This window comes from Hyaena hyaena, unplaced genomic scaffold, assembly GCF_003009895.1.
Source record: "Hyaena hyaena isolate Hyena2069 unplaced genomic scaffold, ASM300989v1 scaffold_1212, whole genome shotgun sequence".
In the NCBI taxonomy this organism is placed as follows: Eukaryota; Metazoa; Chordata; class Mammalia; order Carnivora; family Hyaenidae; genus Hyaena; species Hyaena hyaena.
The window spans coordinates 345,343-367,141 of NW_024081849.1; the positions used below are offsets into that span (position 1 = coordinate 345,343).

Genomic DNA, 21,799 nt, shown 5'->3' on the forward strand with positions numbered 1-21,799 from the left:
ACGGGGCTCACACAGACCCCTTTGAGGCTCTCTGTGTGCAGAGCTGAGGACATGTGACAAGCACATCCTGACCATTTCAAGGAGCCCAGGGAACACTGGCTTTTGGCCACAAGCCCACGTCCATGGCCAATAAACAGCAGGGCCCTGCCTGCCTCTCTCCCTGGGGGTGAGCCAAGCCCAGTAGGGGAGCCTTGGCTATGTTTAGCTCTGGGAACGACTCCTCCGTCAGCTTGGATATCTTCTCCTTCTAGGCACTTGTATCTGGAAAGTAGAGGCCTGCATCCCAGCTGTGAGCCCCCTTTTACCTCAACCACGCTTGCCCTCTCATCTCCACTCCTATTCTTCTGGGTCCTTCTATCTCTGCCTGGTTTCCCCACCCTGATTTCTTTCCGCCACCACCGAAGGCTGCCCATCTGCCTGGCTCTCCTTTCTTTCATGCCTTCTCCCTTCCTGCTTTGTCGTCTTCTTTTCTCCTTTCCCTTCTTTCTCCTTCTACCCATTTGTTTTCCTACTCAACTCTTGCTATTTTCACCCCACTCTTTGTTCCTCTATTTCCCCTCCTTTTCTTCCCCTCTTTCTCTTACCTACTTTAAACAAAAGGGAGACAGGCTGGTGGTGTGGCCAGAATTTTAAGCTACAGTAGCCCCCTGTCTATCTGCCAGGGGGAACATTCCAAGACCCCCAGTGGATGCCTGAAGCCACAGACAGTACAGAATTCTATATACTGTATGTGTTTTTCCTGTACATACTTCCCTACGATACAGTTTAGTGTCTAAATTAGGCACAGTAAGAGGTTAGCAGCAATAACTAATAATAAAATAGAACAAGTATAACAACGTTTGTAATAAAAGTTATGGGACTGTGGTCTCTCTCTAAATATCATATTGGACTCTACTCACCCTTTTGATGCTGTGAAATGAGAGTGAGGTGGATGGTGTAGTCGTGGTGGCCCCGCGTTAGGCTCCGAATGACTTTCTGAGGGTAGTCAGGAGAATCATGTCCCTTTGCACCACAGCCAACTATAAGTAACTCAAAGTGTGGATGGCAAACCCATGAATAAGTGGGGGCTACTGTATCAGAGCGTTTCTTGGTTCTAATAGGCCCTCTTGGCTGGCAGCTCCCTGTCCAGGGCTGTGCTACGTCAGAGGGCAATAGACCAATTCCCTCATAGTTCCCTCAGAAATGATCTTAAATGTTTCATTTCTCTTCCTTTGCTTTTCTTGGTTTCTTCTTTCCTTCTGTCTGTTTGTCCTTCTTTCCTTCCCTCCCTCCTTCCTTCCTTTTTTAATATGTATTTTTTATTAAAAAATATTGGGAACTTGCCAACAGAGGACCTTATATTGGGGCTCAATGTCATTGGGTTTGAGGGTTTGCTGTTGTCTCTCTCTGTATTTTCATGTTTAAAAAGTTATACTTCAACTCTCTTACTCTTCATAGTATCAAATAATTACACACTTTCTCTCCTGAGTGTAGAGTCAGCTCACTGTCTTCTTTGTGTCAACCACATATTTTTGTGAAACTACAACTTGGTTTATAAGCTGCCTTAGGGGTGGTTGACCATTCGACTTTGGCTCAGGTCATGATCTTGTGGTTCGCAGGCTTGAGCCCCACTTTGGGCTCTGTGCTGACAGCTCAGAGCCTGGAGACTGCTTCACAGTCTGTGTCTCCCTCGCTGTCCCTCCCTGGCTCACGCTCTGTCCATCTCTCTCTCAAAAAAAAAAAATTACAGAAATTAAAATAAAAAAATAAGCTGGCTTTTCCTCTCTCATTTCATATGCATTTCTTTGAAAATGAGATTCATTCCATGTTAATTTCCTTAACCTGTCATTTCTGTCTTTCTAAAGAGGAAAAAGATATTGCTAACTGTGTGGAAAAGGGAAAACAAAGTGATGAGAAATTAGAAAGAAGGAAATGTACTTCTAAAATATTGGAAAGTTTTTGCTAAGTGGGCCAAGGGCCAGAAGTAGGGAGCACCCATTGGCTTATGGTCTTCTGCTGTCTCAGCTGTGTGATCTTGGGCAAATCCTTGGTGATTCCTGTGTGTCATTTTCCTCTTCTGTAGAATGGGAATAAGCAACCCTCCTTCATACTCGCTGCTACTTCGTGGGATTGTGGCGAAGATCCTGTGAAATATGACACTGGGAGGTGAATTGCAAAACAAAAACAAAAGCAAAAAAACAGAAGTCAAAGCCTTATCCTGCCCACTTCACCGATCTTTTGAGGTCATGGCTGAAGGAGTCCTGGGGCAGATTGGCTTCAAATAATGAACTCTTGGTGGGCTTTGTTTGGAGAATGTTTTCTCTGCCTCCCTTAGAGAACATCGAGGGTTGTCCCCAGCTGTTTCCCCATATGGCCCCAGACCTGCTCTTTAGCTTCCAAGAATAATTGGGCACAGTTCAAGTTTCAACATCTTGCAGGGACTTCTTAGTAGGGCTGAGGCCAATAGCAGTGAAAGCCAGCCCCAGGGAGGCAACCACAGGGAGACACCAACTCCCAGCCACGACAGGCAGTTCTGACCCTGGCCAAGTACATGTGCAGCCAAGAGGAAGGGGCTGACAAGTTGTTAAATGTCCCACTTCCAGGAGCTGGCTTCCTTTGTACTTTCCTGCCATGTGGTTGAGGGCTGGGTTCAGGAGAGCCATATACCACATAACCTCCATTTTTTGTTCTGTCTCAGCAATCACAGAAGCCATCGAGATCCCACAGTTCATAGGCCGCAGTTACCTGACCTATGACAATCCAGACATCCTCAAGAGGTAAGACGTCACAGCAGGCACCATCCTTATCTCTGTGGGAGTAGATTTCTCAGAGTCTTTCCCAGGACTTTGCTTATCTTACTTGCCAGAAGATAATTCTCAAAGAAGGATATACTGCCGTGGCCTTGGGGTAGGGGTGGGGGTGGGGGGCACACACACAATAAACATAGAAACCAGAACAAAACAAACAAAAAACAAACTGAATTTGAAAAATGCTGCCCTTCAAATAACCCCATCACAAACAACCCAAACCTTTTCTGGTCAAAGGGCCTGGAGAGAGGAACGTGCCCAGGTCCGGGATTTCCGATACTCGGGTTTTGAGAAGCAGTGAGAACTTGACAATCCCAAAGCCAAGACTATGAGTGTGATTCCCCAGGAGGGTCAGTTAGCTGCATGCTGTTGTGTGACCACAGTCTGTGGCTCTGCTTAGAAGCAGCAGCAGAAGCACCCGGTGTTTCCACGCTGGTCTTCAAATGCAGCAGATACTACTCTGTATCTTCCTCTGCAAAATCCACTCTCCTCTTCAGGCTCTGGCCCCCTCATGGAGGGGCTTCTCAGCTCTCCTCATGTGGATACAAGAAGCCCACATCCTCGCCATGGCTTTAATCCTAGTGGCAGGAGCTCCAGTACCACTCTGCAGGCCACTTCTCCTGGTTTGGAGCATGTTTACGGGAGAAGGAAGAGGGTGGCCTTAGGCCAAGTCCTCGCCCTAGTGAGGCGCATCTTTGGTGCTTTCCATTTGCCTTGCTCTCCTTTTTCCTCCTCTGGTTCTTTGTAGTTTATAGGGTGCCACCCCCCACCTTGCCACCAACACCATCATTCTAGAATGTTCCTTCATCTTCAGGTTGACTGCATCTTAACAGACTAAGGCAGAGCATTAAGCCAAAGACACTAGGTTCTTAGGGTAGAGTTTGGGGGCTTTGAAGGGACAGAAGTAGTAGAGAGACCTTTTCTTGCGACATTGGATGTCCCTGTTAGAACACACACCAGATAGACATTGCTTCCTTTCTTTAATTCCACGTTGTATTTCTCTTGCTTGCCTTTGCATGGGGCCTTAGGAACAATGGGTTCCCAGCCAAGAGAGAGCTTCTCCCTTCTTCAGCACTTTCTCCCCCCAAAATGGACAGACATTCGGTCCCCAGAAAACAAGGGAGTGTGAAAGGGCCCAAGTCTTCAGCACTCTGGTGCTTAGTAAGAGGTGCTGGGTGGTTTGGGGGAGTCAAGGGGTTTGGTGAGGGTAAGAGGTGCAGGGCCCCAAACCAACTGTGTGAATGTGTGTGCATGCATGTATATGTGATGTGTGCGAAGCTGCAAGTAGATGTCAAGATCAGGGTCTGTTTCAATTGGATGCCTTTGGCTGCAAGTAACAGAAAACTCAGCTCAAAATGTCTTAAAAATGAAGGGCATTTACTATATCATGTAATAAGCAGTACAGACTTAGATTGGTTCCTGGGTTGGTTAATTCAGAGGTTCAACTGTATCATCAAAGGCTAAGTCTCTTCCATCCTTCTGCTCAGTTATCCTCAGCAACTTCTCCAGAGGCCACTCCCTTCATGGTTATAAGACAGCTACCCATAAGATGTTCATAAGATGGCTATAAATCAGGGCACTATCCAGCAGAAGTAAAAAATTTTTATGTGACTTTTTAATTTTAATTTTTTAATGTTTATTATTGAGAGAGAGAGATAGTACGTGAGTAAGGAAGGGGGAGAGGAAGAGAGGGAGACACAGAATCCGAAGCAGGCTCCAGGCTCTGAGATGGCAGCACAGAGCCCAACATGGGGCTCAAACTCATGAACCATGAGATCATGTCCTGAGCCAAAGTCGGATGCTTAACCAACTGAGCCACCCAGGCACCCCAACATGTGACTCTTTTAAAGGAAAAGAATCTTTCCTAGAATCCTCCTGATAAATTTCCTCTATCTCATTGGACAATATTAGTCACATGGCCACCCCTAAACCAATAACTCAGGAGAAATGGAACCATTATGATCAGCTCATACTAATCAATGTATTCAAAGCAAGTGAGAGAAGGAAGGAACCTGTAATAAAAGATGGAAAAAAACAGATCTCTAGCAAGTAGGCCAGGACTAGATTCTCTGCACCTGGCCTGGTGGCAAAGTCATCATTATGGACCCTGCTTCTTGCTGCTTCACTCTGAGATGCTGCATGGGGACAGTAAACTTGATCTCTTCCTGTGTAGGTCAGGCTTGGGAAACCTAAACAAAAGCTCCCTCCACTGTTCACTACAGATAATCCCCGAGTGATGATGGTTCGACTGAATGATTGTTCAACTTTACAGTGGTGCAAAAGTAATGCACACTCAGGAGCAACTATACTTTGAATTTTGAATTTTTATCTTCTCTCAGGCTAACAATGTGTGATATGATCTTCTCTCCCAGTGCAGGGCAGTGGCTGCAGCTCCCATTCAGCCACACCATCACGAGGGTGAACCACAAAAGCACTTAACAACCATTCTGTTCCCATACAACTATTCTGTTTTCCATTTTCAGTATGGTATTCAATAAGTTACAGGAGACAGTCAACACTACTGTAAAGTAAGCTTTGTTTTGGATGATTCTGTTCTCCTGTGGGATAATGTATGTGCTCTGAAACCGTTTAAGGTAGGCTAGGCTAAGCTATGATGTTTGCTAGGTTAGGTGTATTAAATGCATTTCTCACTTAAGGTATTTTCAATTTGTGATGGGTTTATCAGGGTGTAACCCCATAGTGAGTTGAGGAAGGTCTGCACTGAATACACTCTACAGCTCCTGACTAGGTATGTGAGACAGAGGGACAGCATGAGGGGTAGGAAAACAGAAAAAGAGACTTTCTCAGTAGTGCCATATTAGGAACAATAGTATATTATGTTTACTTTTATCTCACCTTTTATTTAAGGACCTCATGCTTGCTCTTCTCCTTTTATTGGATAAAACCCTGGTCACTTTAGGTAGACTAGATTTCTGAACTGGTCTATCCCCAAGAATTGAATAGAACACAAGCACGTGATCGTATTCCCAGCCATGGCTGTAGGGGCAGGGAACTGACGTGCCTGAGCGCCGCTCCGTTCCTCAGCTTCCTGTTCTACCCCACCTGCTGCTGCCCCAATCACGCTCAAGATCATTATCCTATCAAGCCACCTTCCTTGACTGGCACTCAGCCTCCTCCTCTGCCCTCAAGGACAGTCACTGCCAGAGCAGGCCATCCATGGCCATGATCATAGCCCAGAGGACTGCCAACTTGAACCCCTTGGCAGTTAAGAAACTCATGCTCTGTTGGGGAATAAGGAACACTTTTCCAAGGCCCTATGAGGGTGGGACAGGAAAGAGAGAAGACTGAGATGTGTATAGGGGGTGGTACATCTTTGATACTGGCATTGGCCAGAGTCTGGCTAATCTGTAACTCATCAAGTGCTCCCTCATGGGGTTTCACCACATGTGGGGAAAGGAACACTGCTGCAGAATGAGAAGTCCATAATTTTAGACCCATACTGTGACTCGTGGTGGTGATGCCATGTTTAATTTCCCAGGAGTAAGTATCAGAAATGCCAGATTACCCTTATACCTGGCTTCTTGGGGCTGGTGGACAAAACTGGGATTATTCAGAATGGATGTTGGTGGAGACTGGTTGGTTTGTTGCAATTATTTGTGTATTTTCCCCAGGGTATCAGGATCAAGAACAAATGCATTCATGAGGTTTAAGACAACTGCCAAAGATGGCCTGTTGTTATGGAGGGGAGATAGCCCCATGAGACCCAACAGTGACTTCATTTCCTTGGGCCTTCAAGATGGAGCTCTGGTGTTCAGGTAACCCCCTCACCAGCTGTCTGCAGCATCATCTTGCAATTTTTCTCAGACAGGGCTGACCATGCCAAACAGAGTCGTGCCAAAGTTAGCACATAGCCTTCTGGAATTGACTGTTGCCTGAAGGTCCAGGCTTATCTGAGGCTCCTGGTGTTTCAGTGTTTCATCCATCTTGTAGAGCAGTAGTCAGCAAATTGTAGCCTGAGGGCCAAGAATGTAGCCCACCACCCGTTTTTGTAAATGAAGTTTTGTTGGAATTCTGCATACTCATTCATTTATATATTATCTGACCACTTTCATGCTACATTGGCACACTTTTTTTTTTTTTACAAATAGTTTATTGTCAAATTAGTTTCCACATAACACCCAGTGCTCATCCCCACAAGTGTCCTCCGCCATGCCCATCCCCCCTGCCCCCCACATCCATCAGTCCTCAGTTTTTGTCAGCATTCAGGAGTCTCTCATGGTTTGCCTCTCTCCCTTTCCCCCACCATTTCCCCGCTTCTTCTCCCCCTTGTTCCTCCGTCAAGTTCCTCCTAATCCTCCTATACGTGCAAACATATGATATTTGTCCTTCTCCGCCTGACTTATTTCGCTCAGCATAACACCCTCAAGGTCCATCCATGTTGCTACACATGGCCAGATTTCATTGTTTCTCATTGCCATGTAGTATTCCATGGTATAGATAAACCACATCTTCTTGATCCATTCATCTGTTGATGGACACTTAGGCTCTTTCCATGTTTTAGCTATTGTGGAGAGTGCTGCTATGAACATTGGGGTACATGTGCTCCTATGCCTCAGCATTTCTGTATCCCTTGGGTAAATTCCTAGCAGTGCTATTGCTGGGTCATAAGGGAGTTCTATTGTTAGTTTCCTGAGGAACCTCCACACTGTTTTCCAGAGGGGCTGTACCAGTTTACATTCCCACCAACAGTGTAGGAGGGTGCCCGTTTCTCCACATCCTCGCCAGCATCTAGAGTTCTCTGATTTGCTCATTTTAGCCACTCTGACTGGCGTGAGGTGGTATCTCAGTGTGGTTTTGATTTGTATTTCCCTGATGAGGAGGGATGCTGAGCATCGTTTCATGTGTCTGTTGGCCATCTGGATGTCCTCTTTGGAGAAGTGTCTGTTCATGTCTTCTGCCCATTTCTTCACTGGGTTGTTTGTTTTTCGGGCGTGTAGTTTGGTGAGTTCCTTATAGATTCTGGATATTAACCCTTTATCTGATATGTCATTTGCAACTATCTTTTCCCATTCCGTTGGTTGCCTATTAGTTTTGTGGGTTGTTTCCTTTGCCGTGCAGTACATTGGCACACTTGATTGGTTTCAATGGGGACTGGATGGCAAAGCCTAAAATATTTATTATCTGGCCCTTTACAGAAAATTTTTTGACCCCTGTTCTAGCAGGGTGCAGCCATATGCTCCCCACTTGCAAATTAGGAAGTCGTAGAGAGAGGACTTTGATAGTGCTAAGCATGGACATGAGTATTCAGCTCAAGCTAGCTCGGACTGATGCAACTATCTATGGTTGAGAAACCTGGCTTAAATTCTGCCTCTGTCCCCTATTAGCTGTGCAGCCTTTGGAAGGAGAATGCCTGCTTTCTAATCTCCCACTGCAAAGAAGAGCAAAGCACAGACTCATATGTCAGTAGGTCAATCCAACATTTGGATTTTTGTAAATGCTTCTTGGGTGATACTGATAAGGCAGTCCCAGAAGCTCTTACCTCTTTTGGGTGACTTCAGACTGTTCTCAAATGTGTCAAATGGATAGCTGTAAAGTAGCAGAAGGATTTCCTAGGCCACTTCTCCCCACCCCACTGGGTGGGGGCTGGGTTTTCCCAGGGCAGGCACTGGCTCATGTGATAAGAAGAAGCTTCTGTAGAGATTGTGATGATACATCCTCAACTTGAGATTAGAAATGACCTGGGTGGCTCTGTAGGTTGAGTGTCCAATTCTTGATATCAGCTCAGGTTGTGATCCCAGAGTCGGGGATTGAGCCCCATGTTGGGCTCTTTGCTGACTATGGAACAAACTTAAGATTCTCTCTCTCCCTCTGCTCCCCTCCCCCAAGCGTGGTCTCTGGACCAGCAGCATCAGTGTCACCTGGGAACTTATTAGAAATGCAGGTTCTCAGTAGTCCCCACACTCCCCACCTCCAGCCGATTTACTGAACCAGAAAAACTCTAGGGGAGCGCCCAGCCATCTGTTTTAACGGTTTCTCCAAGTGACTCTGTGTCTGCTGAAGTTTGAAACCCCTGCACAGTCTCTAGATCATCTTCTCTGCTCCATGGGGGTAGGAATTTCTCTGGCTTTCTCTTTTTTAATTCCTCCTCTGGTGAGTAGCACAGATTTACTACATGATAGGGCATCAGTTGGAATTAAAACAAAGATGACGGACTTGTGGAGAGGAGGAAGATCTTAATTCTGGGGCTTCTGGGGCTCATGCACTGGGATTACCGACAGCCAGAGGAGAATAACCGTTGAGTCTTTTTCAGTTTCAACAAAAGGCATCTTGAGAGGAAGTGTCACTTGCCCAACACGACGCTTGCTCCCAGACAGCAGAGCACACTAAGCTGTGCAATCCTGTGCTTGCCCTGCTCTTGTGAGCGCGCATGTGGTTGGAGGCCAGAGGCTGGCCAGTGGGAGCAGTTCTCACCGTCTGGGCCCCCTTCCCCCGCTTGGCCCTGAGGTCAAAGGCAGAGCTCTTCACACCCCACTTTCAGGCTGGCTGCCGCGAAGCCATTTTCTTGTGGTTTTCCTGTGGTTAACCTCACCAAGGCCTCAAGTACTTGATTGTGCCCAGAAAAGGGAACTGAAACAGTAGCTGGGCCGTGGGTGGGAGGCCCCACTTCCCCCTAAACCGCCGGCTAAAACCCATCCATTCCGCCAGGTCAGTGGAGCTCGGCCCAGGCCCAGGGCCCACCCGCCACAGCAGGCCCTCTGGCTCCCGCAGCTGGCCAGCCCCCACTCCCCACACCCCCAGGGCACCCTTCTGGCAACTCCACCACATCCCAGTCATTTTTCTCAGGCTACCAGTTCTTCCTCAGGACTCTGAAAATGGGCCCAGTGTTTTTCATTTAAGCCTGGAGTTCCGGCCGTGTTCTATGTAAGGAATCCATCACTTCGCCCCCACCAAGGCACACATCTGTGCCCGTCCCTGGGCCTGGGGCCGCCACCATGCTGTCTCTGCTGCATTTCCTTCGTCTGGGCCGTTACTTCCCACATCCATTCACCCAGCACTGACATAGGAAAGGCAGCTTCAGGAGGCTGGGCAGAGAGAAGAATTAGAGTTCAGACCAGTGGTTTGAAAATGTCCGTATACAGAGTCAATGGGGAGATTGTCTCAGAGGTTGATTCCTGGGACCACCCCCTGAGATCCTGATGGACCAGGTCCATGTGGGCACCAGCATCTGTTTGGAAACCATCAGGAACCACGCTCTAAAAAACAGGGTCTGAAATGATCAAAAGTGTGGGCTTCTGGGTCAGACCTGTGCCATTCCCATGGCTAAGTGACCTCTCGCAGGTCACCTGACCTCTGTGAAAGGAAATAATTGTGAGGATTGAAAGAGTTTATACAATGCAGGGTATGGCATATCTAGTAGTTAGTGGTAATGATTATTAAAATCATGATCTTTGAGCAAATGTTTTCTGTTTCTGTGTGCAAGATGAAGTAGAAGAAAGGGAATCAAAGTGTGTGGATAATGGCTGTTTTGTTTCGTTGTACTTTATGATTGGATATGGGGCATAAAACCCTGTGAACAGGTATGTGACAATCACTTGACTGACTGTCTTTCCCACTATGTCCATGTGACTTAATAACATTTTCAGGCAAGAGAGGAAAAGGAAGGGATGTGCCGTTAGCCCGGTGCCCTGTGCTACAGTACAAAGGGAGCATGACTAAGCAGGGGTGTCACCACGTGGAGGCAGTGCAGTGGCTTCCAAGAGGCTTCACCTGGTGGCTCTTCCAGGCGGCCCACCTTGGTGCTCAGCCCCATAGTTTCTCGTGCACAGCAAGTTAAGTAGGTAAATTTGGATCAGAATAACCGATTCAGGCTAACCAGATTCACAAGGCATTGATAGAGAAGCCAGACATACATTCATTTGTTGATTTATTCATGCATTCATATGTTCCCACCTTAAAAAAACAACAGGGGCGCCTGGGTGGCTCAGGTGGTTAAGTGTCCGACTTCGGCTCAGGTCATGATCTCGCGGTTTGTGGGTTCGAGCCCCACATCGGGCTCTGTGCTGACAGCTCAGAGCCTGGAGCCTGTTTCAGATTCTATATCTCCCTCTCCCTCTGACCCTCCCCTGCTCATACTGTCTCTCTCTCAGAAATAAATAAAACATTAAAAAAATTTTAAAAAACCAAAAAAAAAAAAACAAACCCTGAGGTATAATTTGCATAAAGTACACAAATGTTTGGTGTACACCTTGATGAAATTGGTAATTTTTAAAATTTTTTAATGTCTATTTATTTTTGAGAGAGAGAGTAGGGGGAGGGGCAGAGAGAGAGGGAGACATGGAATCCAAAGCAGGCTGCAGGCTCTGAGCTATCAACACAGAGCCTGATGCGGGGCTCAAACCCACAAACTGTGAGACCATGGCCTGAGCCGAAGTCGGATGCTTAAACTGGCTGAGCCACCCGCGCGCCCCTGAATTTGGTAAATTTTTAAACCTGTAGACACCTGTGTAACCACCCCCCAGAACAAGATAGAGAACATTTTCCTCACCCAGGAAAGCTCCTTCATGCCCTCTCCCAATACAGGTAACCACTGTTTTTGGTCTTTTATCATTGCAAAAAAACAAAGAGATATTCCAGGGTGACAGTGTCTGGAGAAGCAGGAGGCTATTTGGAGGCTCAGATAGAGTGCTGGGGAGTGTTGGAGAGTCCGGTCATGGAGATGCCGACTGCATGGCCCCTCCAATTGCCACCCCACAATCCACAGGGCTGGATTCCTGTCTGCCAAGTTCAGTGTTGACTCCTCTCAGTGCTTTCTGGCTCTTTGCATGAACAGGAACGTTATCAACTGAAAGGTTTCCATTCACTGGATTACAATCACGTTCCAGTCTGGTGTCCCTGAGCTTATACCAAAATCACCCTGATTCAGAAACCTGGGTGTTTCTGGCTTTTTTAGTTACATATTTATAACCTGTTGGTTTACTCTCACATATGACTACTCTTCCAGGAGAGGCCTGATGAGTTTAACTCTTGGTGGCAACTTTCTCCTTATTACTGGTTCCTGTGGATGTATTGCTAACCCTGAATATGAGCTGCATTAAAGACCACATATATTTGGGGTAGTGGGGTTATTTGGATCTTACTGTGTGCTGTGCTCTTTACATATAATATTCCCTACAGTCCTTCAGGGAGGGTATTATTACCCCCATTTCACAGATGAGGAAACAGGCTCAGAGAGATCAGGCAAATGACCAAGGTCGCAGAGCTAGTAATTGGCAGCACTGGGAATCAAGTCCAGCTAGTCTGATCCAAGAACCGATGCTCCTTCTGTTACCCTGTGCTACCTTTCAAAAAAGCCCACCTAGTAATTCAGCTCAGTTTCTGCCAAGCAGCACTTGGCCCTGCTTCATATTCATTCATTTCTTCAAGAAGTATTTATTTGGCCACTAAATAATGAAATCTGACAATTCCACCTGTGGGCTGCTTCACACAAGGGGACACTGGGTGAGGGAAAATTCATTAGAAAACAGTAAACTTTTCAGGATCCCAGTGACACCCATGCCTCCTAGTTTGTCAGGTCACCCAGGTTCTGTGCTTGGTTCAGTGCCTATGGGCCATGTGACTCCATTGAGCCTCCATTATTACAGAAAGGACCGATAGTGCTTTCCTGGGGGAAAGCCAAGGACGTTCTATTCTTGCGAGCGAATGCATGCAAGAGCTCAGTAACTAATCCAGGTTTCCTTTCAACATTCCTAATTCTTGTCCAATGAAGTAATGGAGAGATAATGTCCTAAGATGAAGCGAGAGGTGCTCTGGTGGAACATATTGTCTTTGAAGAGCATGATTATATAGGCTTTATTACATTATCAAGGGGAGGTCTATGCAGCCGGCCCAGTGCCCAGCCTGGAATAGTCATTCACCAAATATTTGTTGAATTGAATTAAATTAGAATTATTGAATGAACACTGGGCTAAGAGGGATATTTCCCTCTCATAAACAACATGTGCATGTCTTCTGATACCCCTAGGGTTTGAGGGTATCTGGAAACTGTACTTGAAAATACAAAACTACTGAGTGGACCTGATATCAGAGTAAGATGGGGAGGGAGGAGCAGATAAGACACTGAGTTAAGTCCTATACATTAGCTTTGGGATTTTCAGGTAAATTCCCCTGATCTCTTTGGGGCTCAGCCTCTTCTGCAATGTTCTGTTTTGTTTTGTTTTGTTTTGTTTTGTTTTGTAAAAGAGTGAAAACACGTGTATTAGCTTCTGAGAGCTGCCATAACAAATTACCACAAATTGGGTGACATAAAACAACAGAAATGCATTCTCTCTCCGTTCTGGAGGATAGAAGTCCAACACACAGGTGTTGGTAGGGTCGGTTCCTTCTGAGGATTCTGAGGGAGAACGTTCTATCCCTTTCTCCCAGGTAGCAGTGGCAGCTGGCAATTCTTGGTGTTTCTTGGTTTATAGATGCATCATTTCAATCTCTGTCTTCATCTTCACATGGCATTTTCCCTGCATGTCTCTGTCTCTTTGACCAAAACTTCCTTTTTTATAAGGACATACTGGATTTAGAGCTGCCCTAATCCAGTATGACTTCATCATAAACTAATTACATCTGCAAAGACCCTGTTTCCAAGTAGGGTCACATTTTGAGGTTCTGGGTGAACCTTATTTGGGGGGAGACATTGTTTAACCTAGTACCACACATTACAAATGATAAAGCCTTTCTTGTCCCTGATATTATGGTACTGATGCTTCTGTACATGGGGCCCAAACAAACAAACATCTTGAGGACATTATGCTAAATGAAATCAGCCATTCGCAAAGTGACAAACACTGTAGGATTCTACTTATATGAGGTACTTAGCATAGTCAAAGTCACAGTCTCCTTTCTGTTTGCCAAGTAAAGGGTGGATCACGTATTATAGCTTATGGGGTGCAGAGTTTCAGTTTTGCAAGATAGAAAGAATTTTGGTCATTGCTTGCACAACAGTGTGAACGTACTTAACACTACTAAACTCTACTCTTAAAAATGGTTAAAATGGTAAATTTTATGTTAAGTATATTTTACTACAATTAAAAATTTTAAAAACATTTTTTTTTTTGGATTATTCATGGCCCAGCCTAGAAACCTAATGCTTTTTTTTTTTTTTTTATAACATTGTTTTGTTTTGTGTTAAGGAAACTGCATTCTGAGTTCCAAAGAATTTTTGCAATGAGAAATGTTTTTGGATGGCTGACTTCCTGTACTTCATTACTTTATTCTGTCTGTCTTGTTCTTCCCTCACGCTGTTAGTTATAACCTGGGCAGTGGTGTGGCATCCATCATGGTTAATGGCTCCTTCAGTGATGGTCGATGGCACCGAGTCAAGGCTGTTAGGTGAGTATCTACCAAAGGGTGACACAGAGGTGGATGTGCTATCCAAGTCCCTTTGGCCCCAGTGTCCTGTTCCCCAACCTTGCCTGGCATCCTACTACTTCTGACCTAGGTCTTTCGGGGCATTTTGTTACTACCTTCCACTTTACTTTTCCCAAACACTGGCAGGCTAGAGAGGCTGAACTCCCAAATCTTTACTTGACAGTGACCTTCTGGAGAAAGAACTCTTTGATGGCTAACATGGAAGGGGGCCTTACTATCTAGTGAGATCTAGATATCCCTAGTGAGATAGGATTTCAGGGCATGTAGACTTTGAGAAATGCTTCAAATCTCACTGTGTAGGCAATTGCGTACTTTTTTTTTTTTTTTTTTTGACATTACAGAGCCTTAGAATCTGGGTGTAACCTTCCCCGATTACATATTTCCCCTCTCACAGAGGTCACTACTTTGACATCTGATCAACTTTGGGTGAATCATTCCTTTAAAATTAGTTTTACTACCTGTGTCCAATATTCTTCACAGTATATTCTGAGAAACCAAATAGCACCAGGATTAAATTTAGCTCTATAAAAAAATGTCATTCTTACTCTTAAATATAGAGAATAAACAGAGAGTTGCTGGAAGGTTGTGGTAGGGGGAATGGGCTAAGTGGGTAAGGGACATTAAGTGGGTAAGGGACATTAAAGAATCTACTCCTGAAATCATTGTTGCACGATATGCTAACTAACTTGGATTTAAATGAAAAAAATAAATTAACTAATTTTTTTAAAAAGAAGAAATGCAAATAAAAATTCACTCTTGCTACGTCAGATGAAGGTTCTAGGAGATGAACTGAACAGAGCCTTTGGTTCAGGTTCCCTGGGGAGGTTGGTGGGTAAGGTCGTAAGTAAGGCTTGGGGAACACGGGGCTACCATGATCAGTTTCCTGGTCAGCTCACATATAGGCTCTGGTTGGAGTAGCCTTGCTGGACCCCAGTCTCCTGCCCACTTTGCCTACCTCAGATGCCTGCGAGGATGTGTAAAGATAAAGAGGCAGAGCCGTGACAACTGCCCAGGTGGTTCAGAAAGCCCTTGAAAAAAGACAGTGATTTTTATGAAGCCCTAACTCTTACTGGTTGAAAGAAGGAAATGTCTTTCCCCATAGTGAGTATTTATAATCTTGATCTCAAATAAATTCTAGAATATAAATTTAAATGCTCATAGTTCAACTCAACTTCAAGATACTGCAATGTGACTTCTAAGTTCTTCATATTTCTGTCTTTATTCATCTGTAAAAGGGCTCATTCAGAATCATCCAAAGGAATATGAAATACTTGCCACATATTACCCCCTTAACTTCCATCCTGGGAACATCCGAGAACACCTGTTGTTAATTCCTTTTCCTTGAATAGCGAAGGTTGGTAGAATAGTCAGATATTGTGGAAGGATTGATAAATCCTCAAAATTGTTGTGGTTTGATTACACTCATCAAGATACATACTGGTGGCGATTCTAGGCACCTCCCAGACATCTAAGGAAACAGAGGTCAAGTGATATTCCCAAGACTATACAACTCTCTGTGAGCAGAACCAAGATTAGAATCTTAGATCAAAGCTCTTTCCATCTCACCCCATGGTGTGGCAAGCCCACCCCAGCTAGGATTTCAGATATTTTAAAGAGATAAGACAGAGCATGTTCCAATAGAAGGGCTTCCAATGTCAAAGTATTGAGCTTGGCACCATGAAGAAGATTTAGCAGACATGACTGTTATTATTGTCATCATTGATATCTCTGCTTGTGGGTCTTAGATTGCAGTGAGGGTTGAACAGAAGGAACTAACCAGGAACTGGAGAGATGGGAGGATTCAAGCAGATATTATAAATTGTATTCCAGAGGAACAGATCGGCCTAGAAGGAATGGTACAACAGATCCAAGCAGGAACTGGGTTAAGGCCATGGGTTTCAACTATAACTAGAAGGGTTGGATGAATACCTTAATTCTCTAAAGCGGGCTTCAGGCTCAGAAATAGAAGAATTAATGAAGATGAGATCTCCAAGGGGAGCTCTGCTTGCTACATAGTCTTATTCTGAGTAACCCTGGTCTTGTAGAAATTAATCCTAGCAGAAAAGAGAAAGCAAATCTTCATGCATTAAGGTTCTTTAAGATGCCAGGTGCCTTACAGACTTTATCTTGGTTAATATTCACAGCAACTTGGGTTTTATGATCTTCATTTTATGGATGAGAATGATGATGGTATTGATAACAATAGCAACATCTTCCTCTACCACTCTTCATAGAGCAGTTACATATCAGGTACCATGCTTTGTGCTTTGCACGCATAATCTCCCATCTCTGCAGTAGCCTTGTAGGATAGACTTAGTTACTCTCATTTCAGATGAGGATGCTGAAGCTTCACACATTCACTTATGCATTCGCCTACTGCAGTGAGCCATATACTATTCCAGACACATGACATACATCATTGAATATTACCATCACCTTTGCCTTGATGGTTTTGCATTCCAACGGGAGGCAGTAGACAATAAATAATGAACCTAATAACAAAGTACATTACTTATTATGTTAGAAGTTGATATCATGTTTTTTCAAATCTAAGAAGCCACTGATCATAAGATGTATACTCATTTCAGAGATATAAAAAAATGAAAAATTCTTAGAATTGATGAGATGAAATAGGAAAAAAATAGAATTCTTTAGAGTAATAGAGGGGAGGAAATGGCAGGTCAGGCAAGCCAAACTTGCCCATCACAGCAGTCAGGTAGGAGATTCTAAAAAAGCATATCCAAAATGGGGAGGCAGTATATGGTCTCGAGGGTGAGGACAGAACAGAATTACCTCTAAAGCTGGTTGCTAGAAGAGTTGCTACCAAGATGTGAGGCCCGGGCAACAGATTTATATTACTGTACCCCCCAAAAAGGAAGTAGAGCCAGAAACCTCTTGAAGGTGAAAGAGGGGCTAAAAGCAGGAAGATTGATTTTTAAAAATTTCCTTGAATTTACTTGAAGAGTTGGAACCTAGACTCCCTTTCTACTTCGTATATTTGGCACACTGCCCTTTCCCTAACCATGGGAAAATAATGAAAGACCGTTCTCTGGAGAAAGTGAAATAAGGGTCTGGAATGGGAGGCACTAGGCATAACTACATCCTGGAGTACTGTATACTGGGCTGGGGACTGTATGCAAGCTCATATATTGAATATTAAGAACCCTATAATTCTTCCCCCAGTGAGATTACAGAATGCTGGCAGCCATGCGTAAAGAAAGTAAAAAATTCAGGTGTCCCCCAAGAAAATAATTGAGCCAAATCGCAGCACAGTGAAGCCACAGTCAACAGAACCCATCCTGCACACAGAGCTTCCAATCTGCTTTTTAGTGCTTTTATTCTTCACCTACCTGTGAAGTGGCAGTCAGTAATCACTGGGCATTTGAATAAAGCCTCCAGTGTAAAAGATGGGTATCGCCACAAATTAACATAGCAAAGCAATTTGAAGGAAACAGACTTGAATAAAAAAATGATAAAACATATTGTGATTGTCAGAGAGGGAAGAGAGGCTATTAACACAAGAAATAAGAACAAGTTTGCTATAAAAAAGGAACATTGGAAGATCAGTACTGAATTCCTTTAAAAAAAAAAAATGCAACCTGGGTTTATACACCCCCTCCAAGAACTGTACAAACAGAGGCAGTTTTTTGAAGAAGGTCACGGAGCTGGGAAATTTTGGAAACCAGCTAAGAAAATGGTTCAAGCCCTTGCCACAGATGAACACCTCCACTCCACTGTGCTCAGAGTCCCTTTTGGATGACTCTCTCTGAATCCTTTAGAAACCTCTAAGCTGTCCTTTGTCCTCCCCTAGAGTAAGCCTTCCTCTACAATACCTGCTTCATTGGCTTCCTGTTTTGCTTAGAATAGCATTCACACACACCATGGCCATCATGTCATGACCACTTCTCCCCTTACACGTTCTTCTCTGGTTCCCTTTAGTAGAAACGCCCTTCACCATCTGCTTCTGGCTGCTCTACTCCCACTTCCGGAATTCTCTGTGCTCAATCTGTACCAGTCCTGTGTCTCTTCTCCCTTTGACATTGCCACTTCCTGCTTGCATTACCCTTCTCCTTCACCTTACCTAACCAGCCTTCGAAAGTCATCTCAGACAGAGTCTCCTCTGAGGTTTTCCCTGATCCTCTCTCCTCCCGCGTAATTCCACAGCATCCTCGTATTCCTTTACCGCAGGGTGGGGACACAGTGTTGTCATTTACAATTTGATTTTTTGTTTGCCTCAGTAGACCATAAACTCCTGAGGGCCAGGAATTTTTTGTTTATTTTTGCACCTCTATCATTTAGCATGGTTGCTGGCACAGAGTAGGTACTTGAATACAGTTTTGTTAAAATGGATGGTAATTGAATGAAGCTCCAAAAATCGTGGCTTCTACAGGGATGGCCAGTCTGGAAAGATAACCGTGGATGACTATGGGGCCAGAACAGGCAAATCACCTGGCATGATGAGGCAGCTCAACATCAATGGAGCTCTGTATGTGGGTAAGTGACGTTTGACCAAGTCTAAATTATGCTGGTGCTTTCACGTTAGTCTTCCATTCGTCATGGTGGGGCTGCCCAAAGTGGTGCATTTCGTTGGATCAGATACTTGGGAATTGGGAAGCTTTCCAGATATTCTTCCATTTTCTGAACTTCTGACTCATCGCTGAGGGGGCAGGAAACACTTAGATGCTTTTGTGCTTTGGGCTGAGCCACCAGGAAAACCATGCTTTTCTTGTTTATAGAACAGGAATCTGCTTAATATAGCTCCGAACGTTCTCTCGGAGGAAGCACGGTCTTTCTTGGCCCTCTCAGAATTAGAATGAGTGGTATTTCTGTAAATGGCTTAGAACCCACTACTGCAGACACACAAACAAGAAAATACATCTCTATCCATATGATATTTCCTAAAAGTGCACTTAATTGAAATCATTCAATGTCAGTGTATTTCTTTCTGTTTAAGATGACATCACATTTAACTATATGCTGCATCTTGTTGACGTTATACAACATATCAAAATTAACCAGATACTGTTTGGCTATAAGTGGTCAGTTGGGCCAGAAATCGCATGGGAGGTAGGTGTAAATAGCATTTGGTTGTGTGTCAGATTGATATGTCAGTCTGTTCCCTCAAGCGTAATCATTAATTGGACAGATGCTGTGCACTGTTCAAGGAGCTTACAGCCCTCAACCGAGGGATACCTAGGTCAGTAGACACTCAAGTGTCCTAAAGAGACATCCTCCCCTTTGGCTCACCTCACCTCCGTCTTGCTTCCTGGCAGGTGGAATGAAAGAAATTGCTCTGCACACTAACAGGCAATACATGCGAGGCCTTGTGGGCTGTATTTCTCATTTTACCCTGTCCACCGATTACCACATTTCCCTCGTGGAAGACGCCGTGGATGGGAAAAACATCAACACTTGTGGAGCCAAGTAACACCAGCTGGCCTTGCCCAAAGGACACAGCCTTCTATCCTGAGAGTCCCAGGGGCCCTGCGGCCCTGCCTGATGCCGTACACAGAGGCACGGGGACCAGGTGTGCTTCCTCTCATCAAGGAGAAAGTACACCCTGATGAGAATCGAGACTCAAGACAGGAGTCCCCGCGTGGCCTTTCCTGCTGACACTCTGTGGGCCAAACCCAGCGGAATACTCTGTGTAGGAAGCATTGAACTTTGTCCACTGATGGTGTAGGGGCTGCCACAGATCACACATCAATGCAAATTCCAGAGCCTGTCTGCTGTAGCTCAATGACTGTGTTGTGATTCATAGTGCATAAAAAAAGAAAGAAAAAAAAATAGAGACCCAAAGGGCAGTATTAAAATACTTCCCTCCTTCCCTGACTCATGACTCTCTTACTGACAGCAGAATGACCATTTGACCTTGAACCTCGGATTTCTCACCTTGCCTCATGAATTATTAGGATTAATCCCTTCCACTCCTCAGTGGCTAGCTCAGTCTGCTCTGACTATTCCATGAAAATAAGGATGAGGGGAGACTAGGCATGGGATCACAATTATAATGCTGTCCCCCCCAAAGTTTACCTTTAATGAAAAATCCCTCCTTTTTATAATGCAAATCTAAGAAGATGGGCACCATGATTTTGTAGCTGTCTTTTTGTATGTGTATATTTTTATAGCTGCAGATTGTCCACACAGTATACTTTTGCCAGTTGGCGTGGACAACCCTGAATTCTTTGCACACTTCCAAAAAATTTTCTCCCAAAAGAGACTTGTTTGGGCCCTTTTGGCATCATTTGGAGTGGGAGAGGTAACTTGGGGTGAACACTTTGGGGAGCTGACCGTTCTCTTTCGGTAAATGTTGATGGCTCAAGGAGATGAATATGAAGCTTCCAAAATAAGCAGATTAAAAGGCACCTGTGTTACCGAGGGGGTCACTGTCATTTTTGTTTCAAGCGAGGGGGGTCTGTCTGTAGTGAACTTGAATAAAAGAGAGGAAGAAGGCTAGAACTCTTTCATTCAGTCTGGTATTCATTTGGGGGCGGTGTTATGGATCCTGGCAGAGGCGCTGTCCACAAAGGGACACTGACCCGATTGGTAACGAGCGGTAGAAACGATCCCTCCAAGTCTTACAGTGGTGATTCTAAGACTGTTCCGGGACAGGGGATGTCCTCAGCGTGGTCTGAGCGTCCGAGCAAGAACCAGACAGGGCTGCTTCCTCTGAGCTGTCCGCCGTGCCCCTGCACTGTTCACGCTTGTGACCCCGCAGGCAGCTGGCTCACTGGCAGGTCTCCAGGACGGGACTTGCTAAGGGAAAGGTGAGATGTACACTGACCCCAAAGAGAAGGGAAATGTGATCCAACTCACATAAGAGCCTATAATTAGCCCATCATGACTCGCCTCTTATGTGTGCACCATCTGCTGCAAAGATCTGAGCTTTGGGCAAAGCACAGTGTGGGCACTTTAAGAATTCTGAAAAATGGGGCACTGGGGTGGCTCAGGCGATTGAGCGTCCCTCTTGGTTTGACTCAGGTAGTCATCCCAGGGTTGTGGGAATCAAGCCCCGTGTCGAGCTCTGCACTGAGTGTGCAGACTGTCAGAAGAGATTCTCTCTCTCCCTCCCTCTTTCCCCCTCCCCTGTTGTCTCTCTCTTTCTAAAATAAGAAAAAATATATATATTCTGAGAAATGAATAAATACATTAGAGATGTTCACTTTGTGCGTCCGCCTTCTGCCTCCCACCTTTGGGACCTTTGATGACCAGGACCCTCTCTGCTGGAGGAAGAACAATGGAGGTAATAATGACAAGGGTCATAACAGCAACAGGCATGATCATTCCTTCCCTCCTGTGGAGGTCACCTTGGGAGTACAGTTTGCAGGAAAACCAAGTAGTGGAAAGCTCGTGTTGTTTGTTTGTTTGCTTTGTGCCCTATTTTAGTTAATCACAAAATCTTCCTGCTAGCGATCAGCTTAGAAAATACAGAAGTATCATGTTGCTATGTTCTCATATCCTTCAGTCTGTATCCTACACGATTTCCTGAACTCTTTGTGGATTTTCATGTCTTTGCACAATTTTTTGGTGGCATTTTCTCAGCCTAGAAGTTTACATTCCTTAAGCCAACATATCTTTATTCTCTGTCCCCTTCAGGGACTCGATCAGAAGATGTCTTGGAAAGTGGCTTTTAC

General features: G+C 44.9%; 1 protein-coding gene across 3 annotated transcripts in view; it reads left to right on the forward strand.

The window, feature by feature from the left end:
* Positions 1–20,632, forward strand: part of EGFLAM (EGF like, fibronectin type III and laminin G domains) — a 185,305-nt gene extending 164,673 nt beyond the window's left edge. For all 3 annotated transcript variants that reach the window (XM_039222918.1, XM_039222917.1, XM_039222919.1), the window contains 5 exons: positions 2,678–2,756; positions 6,419–6,562; positions 14,043–14,126; positions 18,556–18,659; positions 19,439–20,632. In XM_039222918.1, the coding sequence (XP_039078849.1) occupies positions 2,678–2,756; positions 6,419–6,562; positions 14,043–14,126; positions 18,556–18,659; positions 19,439–19,593 (566 nt within the window). In that variant the 3' untranslated portion in view covers positions 19,594–20,632. The remainder of the gene's footprint in view (positions 1–2,677; positions 2,757–6,418; positions 6,563–14,042; positions 14,127–18,555; positions 18,660–19,438) is intronic.
* The last annotated feature ends 1,167 nt before the right edge of the window (positions 20,633–21,799 follow it).